The 6926-nt window shown below is 36.1% G+C and overlaps 1 protein-coding gene across 1 annotated transcript in view; it reads left to right on the top strand.

Annotated features, from left to right (window-relative positions):
* XIRP2 (xin actin binding repeat containing 2) overlaps positions 1-6567 on the top strand; it is a 49229-nt gene extending 42662 nt beyond the window's left edge. Inside the window, exons 7-8 of the mRNA XM_014589794.1 lie at positions 628-745; positions 5070-6567. Coding sequence (XP_014445280.1) covers positions 628-745; positions 5070-6567 — 1616 coding nt within the window. The remainder of the gene's footprint in view (positions 1-627; positions 746-5069) is intronic.
* The last annotated feature ends 359 nt before the right edge of the window (positions 6568-6926 follow it).

The raw sequence follows: 6926 nt of genomic DNA, 5'->3' as shown, positions 1-6926 counted from the left end.
TCTACACATTTCAATGTATTCAGAGGTCTTAGTTAAGAGATGGTATCATACAGTCAATCTTATGTCATCAAGAGAATATTTATCAATGCAATGTCCTTGTTTTACAATATGTGCATATATTTTATAAAGATCTATCCAGAATGCTTTGAAAAGTAAAAACTTTATATGTAAACCTTTAGCTACATGGAAAATTCTGTTGTTTGGAATGATAAATTCTCTCAGAGCTTCCCAGAGCTGAGCTTACTGTATACAGTTTTAATGCATTAAAGTTAATGAACATATTTTACTTGTGTATGCTTTTTTATATAATCGAAATCAACTCATTCAATGTATAAATAATAGAAACACTAGAGTACTTTCCATCATAGAGTACTTTCCATCATATTGATGCATTTTTACATAGAAAAATGCCATGACTTTCCCAACAAACTGTAATAGCATCAGAGCCTCCAAATTGATGATAGGATCATCGATGTCCAAAGAAACACTATCAAGGCAATAATCTGCACTTTAACTGCATGGTTAGTTAATGCGTTATTCTTTTCTTATGTTATACATTTACAAAAGTATTAAATAAAAACTGTAATCCTTTGTAAATTTTTTATTTTTAGAAACTGCCGCTCCAAGACAAGGAAATATGTATACTTTGTCAAAAGACAGTTTATCCAATGGAGTGCCTAGTAGCAGACAAGCAGAGTTTTCATAAATCCTGTTTTCGATGTCACCATTGCAAGAGTAAACTGAGGTAAAATGTTTTGTGGTCTATGGAAGAAAAATCCAAAGAACCTGCTGTGTATGTTTAATACCATTTCTCTTGGAAGATACAAGTTTTTTGTTTGTTTGTTTTTTGTTTGTTTGTTTGTTTGTTTGTTTTTTGGTTTTTTTTTTTTCAGAGCTTGCTGCTGCCATCACTTAACACAATCACATAGGGATGTGCTCGTGTTCAGTAATGCATTGATCAGGATGGCTGTTGCATTCTTTCTTTTGGAATTTTGCTTTCCTAGTTAAATCCAGAAAGATTCATTTTGTGCAAAAATGGAGATCATATGAATACTCTCCCCCCAAATTGAGACTTCCTGTGCAAATCAGGAGTGTAGACTACAGATCAAAGTGTTTACAGATACATATTTTTTTTTTCCTAAAGGGCTAAAGAATAAATATTTTTAGCCTTGTAGGTCATAGTGTTTTCATTGCTACTTAATTTCCGTTGCAGATCAAGTATTTACAGATACATTTTTTTTTCCTAAAGGGCTAAAGAATAAATATTTTTAGCCTTGTAGGTCATAGTGTTTTCATTGCTACTTAATTTCCGTTGCAGTTCAAGAGTGATTATAGATAACTAAACAAATGGGTAGAGCTGTACATGATTAGGCTTCACTGTATTCTGATGACCTTCATACACCAAAACAGGTGGTAAGGTAGGTTTGTCTATGCTTGGGCTAGACTACCTAGGCACAAAAAGCAAAACAAAAAGAATTTAGTGACAGGTCAGAGATAAATTCTTACTTTTTCACTGGAGCAATGGAGGCATCCTATCACCAGAGTTATGAATGTACTCATTTTCCAAAAGTCTTGAAGTAAATGCATTTAAATGAATGTGGCATTTCAAGTATTTGATGTGACTGTGGTCTGTGATGCTGAAATGGAAAATTATTTTTGCTAAATCTAATGTGCATCTTTCAGGCTATATCTTTCCTGACTTTAATTGACAATGTCAAACACCCCTTATTGCAACATTTCCCCCCTTGGTTTCCATGACAACAGAGTATAATGATTTCCCCCTAGCTTCTGGGTACTCCTTTTCAGGTGCCTGTGTGGGTGACTCTGCCCATTACCTAGATATGAGTTTCTCAGAATCTTGTTATGGAAATTTATCGTCTCACTGTTTCTATTCTGTCTGGTGAATCACATCCATTCTCATGACTTATATCACCATCCATGTGGTAATGGCTCTGAAATCTGTACTGCTAGTCTGGATCTGTCCTCTGTATATAATATGCTTAAATCTCAATGACTAGCATATTTCTACAACTAGATTTTTCAAAAGTACAGCAAACTCAATAAGTCCTATTGTCTTCTGTCAAAATTCCTTCTCTGACTATGTATAGTCTGTTTGCCAATTTCTACATAATGACATTAGCATTAATTCAATGATATAAAAACTATATATATGTGAAGTTACCTTTGACTTCCTCTCCTCCGCTCCTTACATTGAAGCCATAACCGAGTCCTGCAATTTCTGTACCATAAATACCTTTTGAGCTGTACCCTTTTCTCCATCCAAGTAATTCAGCTATTCTTCAACCAAGAATCATCTCTCACCTATACTAATGCAACAGCCTTTCTAGCCAGCTGTTCTCCCCACCTGCAGTATAATTACCAACACCACCACCGTCTGTCCCATTATGTAATGAGAATGATCTTCCTAAAATAAAATTCTAAAATTACTGCCTTGTTTAAAATATATAATGAGGGGCCAGCAGGTGGTTCAGTGGTTAGGACACTGGACTCCCACATGACTGACCACAGTTTGAGTCTCAGACCCAGCATCTTGCTTTCCACTTTCTCTCTCTCTCTCTGTATCTCTCTGGTGAGTGCATTTGCCTTATAGAAATCTTTAAATAATAAGAAGAAGAATAAGAAGAAATAAATTAAATAAGTAATTCTTTTTAAAAAGTAAAATAAAATATATGATGACTTCACCTGTCTACTCTGCCCTCCTACCCAAACCTAACAGTGTAACAAAAATTAAAAGACAATTCATGGTCTAGCTTCTGTTCTCTCAACATCTGCCATCCCTACTCCCTCTCATTTACATGTTACTTCAGACCTCAACCGAAACAGTATCTTCCATGAAGTGTGCTTTGATCCTCATGTGTTGGTCAAGTGTCCTTCCTGTGTGTTCCCATAGCATTTCCTGTTCTTGCCTGATTCTTATCACACATCCTCAGTACTAGGAACAATATTGTTTGCCTTGCCAACACCGAATAGAAGAAGACATGCAATAAGAATTCAAACATGTTTATTCATGCCCAACTGCACTGGTACAAATGGTAGGACACTGAAGAAGGCTGAAGCTGCACAGGGCACCTGAGTTTGATTCCTGAATCAACCTAAAGAAGCCAGGCTCTGTGATGCAGGCCTATGGTTCTGTTTAACTGAAACACTGAGGTAGGACCATCATGACATGGTGAGCGCCTGTCAAAAAATCAATCAATCTCTCTCTCTCTCTCCATAAAACAAAGAAAAAACAATTATGCAAATGTCAATGTAAATTATGATAGTATGAATATTTAAAACACTATCAAAATTAAAAACACAATGTTAACAGACACACCAGATACACAGAGCTTTCAGGTGCCCCATCCAAATATAACCCACTATCTTTCTCTCATAAGTCAATAATATTTTTTAAAATAAATTCCTTGAATTTAATAGTTTTCTTATCCCAATGTGCTTTCCTGGACACTATACTATTGTTTTGCCCATTTTTAAAAAACTTTAATATATCTTTTAAGTCTCTTAAAATGTACAGAATTTCCTTCCATTCTTTCCTTTCACTTCTTTTTTATTTTTCATAAAGAGAGATTTTTGCTATAGGGTGTGTGTGCTCACCTGAGAGACAGAAAGTGAGAAATCCCCCACACACGTACCCAGGAAGGATGGCAATCCCTTCTCCTCTGGTCTCCTCTCGGGATTGTAGGCACCTGGCATGAGTTTTAAGCCACCTGGATCCAGGACTCAACCATGGTCGACTATGTGGGAATACAACAATGTAACCAATTATGCCATCTGCTGATCCTATCATTTCATAAAATGTATTCGTGAAGGGGGCTTGACAGTGGCATGGTAGAATGTGACACTCTACAAGGTAATTCTGCATAGGAAGTTTCTCAGTTCTAACTGTAAACTTCCTTGAGTACTCAAATTTAAATATTCAGCCTCACTAGCTTCTTAAGTCTTTCTTACCACAGGACCCTTGCACTTTCTGGCTGTTGGAGGGGACAAAGCTCCCTTCATTGTTGGCTGCTACCTTCTAATTGAATGTGATAGTTTCCAAGAACCATTGCCTGCTGTTTTGTAGTTTTATATTTTCAGATCCATGAGACACCCTCCTTGCTTCCTCTGCAGTCACCTATAGAGATGAGACTATCATGAATCTACTGATGGTTTATCCTTTCCTCCTTTGAATTTTGACCTTGGTGGGGCTACCTTGTCTCTTCATATGATTGTTAAATGTTACTTGAGGACTATAAGATTTGCTATTTAGTAGTATCAGCTTTTATGTATAGATTCAAATATTCAAAAACTATGCTACTGACTCTCAATTAGATTTTTTTTGTTTTAGTTTGCTATAGAGCATGTGAATTCACCCAGGAGAGAGAGAGAGAGAGAGAGAGAGAGAGAAAAGTAATAAGGGAAATCATCCCATGGAAGAGTGTCCATGCATCAATCCCTTCTCTTCCATTCTCCTTTTGTCCTCTTTGGATTCTGGACACATGCACATGCACCTGGAGTATTTGTCAGGTCTCTAGTTCCTGGACTTGAAGCACTCAATTGGCCATGTAGGATTTAGTCACTTTATGTTCTGCGTCACCTGCCAGCTCTAAATTTTATTTAACACCCACTCTATTTTTTGATCTCCTGAAAGAAGCCAAATAAGCAATTGTGTGGGCAAACTTTCTAATTCATTCAAATAACGAAGTTGAAATAGTTGTTGTTTGTGTGTGCACTGCTCGAAGTTTATTGAGAACCGCAGCCCTTCATGGAATCACTGAAGTACAGGTTTAGTACTATCATTCTGTATGATCTATAACCACATGGCATTACCTTTTCTGGCAATATCGGACATGCATGTTGAAACTGTAAATACTGCAAAACACACATCATGGGGAATATTGGTGGTAACTACTATCTAATAAGAATGTTCAATTAATAGGGTCATTTCTATTACTAGCAAGTTAATTTCACTGATTCTCTAACTTATTATTGAAATAATTCCCCCCAATTCCCTATGAATTTACAGTAATTAGAATGTTAAGTTTATTATTTTTTTTTCTTTTTGGCAGTTTGGGAAACTATGCATCACGTCATGGACAAATATACTGTAAACCTCACTTTAAACAACTTTTCAAATCTAAAGGAAATTACGATGAAGGCTTTGGACACAAACAGCATAAAGATCGATGGAACTGCAAAAATCAAAGCAGCTCAGGGGATTTTATTACTGAAGAACCAAATATGTGTAAAAATACTGCAGCAAACACCCTCATACCTGGAGATCGTAATAAACATTTAAATGCTGGTAACAGTAAAGGGCAGAGGGATGATTTACGGAGATTAGGGGAAAGGGGAAAATTAAAAATCATTTGGCCTCCTTCCAAGGAGATCCCTAAGAAAACCTTCCCCCTTGAGGAAAATCTCAAAATGAATAAACCTAAATGGCCACCTGAGATGACAACTGCTGCATCCGCTGAGTTAAAAAGCGAACCACTTCTTGAACATATTAGAACCCTGGAAAATAAAGGACAAGAACAAGAAAACCTTTATTCCCTGCAGCCACATCCACAGTCCACCCACGTGTGTCAGAAAGCGGATGTTTTGGGACTCAAAGAAATGAAAATGTATGAAACAAGAAAAGAAGACAAAAAGGAAGGAAATAAGAATGTTCAAGATAAGAACGAGAGTGAAGATACAAAGAATAAGAGGAAAAGTGAAATGGATCTTAATGACAGCAGTAATGTGGTTGTACAGAGTGTGGAAAAGGAGAAAAATGAAAAAATGAATGGACTTGATGGTGCAGAAGTCTTACAGGTTACTAACAGGGATGATGAGATACTGCCAGAAACTCATAAAGAAAACCTAAATAAGAATAATAATAACAATTATGTATCAGTCTCCTATCTGAATAACTGTAGGCAGAAGACATCTATTTTAGCATTTCCTAACCTATTACCACTGTCAAGAGAGGCAAACTACACTGCAAGTGAATATCACATTGAAAAGTTAGAAAGCGCAACTAGAATCTCAGAGTTACTTGGTGTATTTGAGTCTGAAAAGACTTATTCAAGGAATGTGGTAGCTATGGCTTTTGAGAAACAGACTGACAGAATGGCTGCTGGCAGTCGTATGCAGTCTGCTCCCAAACCAGGCCTTCATCAGGACTCAATACGAAAGGGGGAAAATTCGGTAGTCTCTTCTGATAGGAATATCTTAAACATTAAAGGAAACCATTCTAATAACAAAAATTTACACTTTTTCTTTTCTAACACTGTGAAGATTACTGCTTTTTCCAAGAAAAATGACATCTTTGAGTGTGATTTACTAGATTCTGTAGATCAAATTAAAAATATGCCATGTTTGTGTTTAAGAAAATTTGGAAAGCGCATCAAACATGGGCATGGTGAAGTAACAGAAGCAGCCCACAGTAGTGGAAACACAAATTTTGATGGCCTAAGCCATGAATGTGCAGCTAAGCTTTCATCTCCTAGAGTGGAGGTCCAAACAGAACAACTTACAGTGGAAGAACAGATCAAAAGGAATAGGTGCTACAGTGACACTGAGTAAAATATCTTTGTCCACTTGTGGTCCACTCTCAAACACTGAGAGACCCTGACATCCTGAAATAATATTTAGGGATTTTGATAACCTTTTGTTGAACTTGTTGAAATCTCAAGAAGTCAGAAATCACATCTTTAACAATGGGATATTTCTTATGTCATAATTTCTAATTATTTTCATAATGCAGTTGAATCTACTTTGGTTCTAAATGGAATTGAGATTAAACAAAATGCTATATTTTCATGTCAACTAGTACTTAAGTATATCACACTGTTTTTCTATATAACATCATAAATAACATTCTATACCTCTCATATTCATCACAATTTTTACACCTTCTCTATAATTTTTATTAACTAAAATAG

Source organism: Tupaia chinensis, unplaced genomic scaffold (assembly GCF_000334495.1).
Source record: "Tupaia chinensis unplaced genomic scaffold, TupChi_1.0 Scaffold000381_1, whole genome shotgun sequence".
In the NCBI taxonomy this organism is placed as follows: Eukaryota; Metazoa; Chordata; class Mammalia; order Scandentia; family Tupaiidae; genus Tupaia; species Tupaia belangeri.
This window is presented reverse-complemented; position numbering and strand designations above follow the sequence as displayed.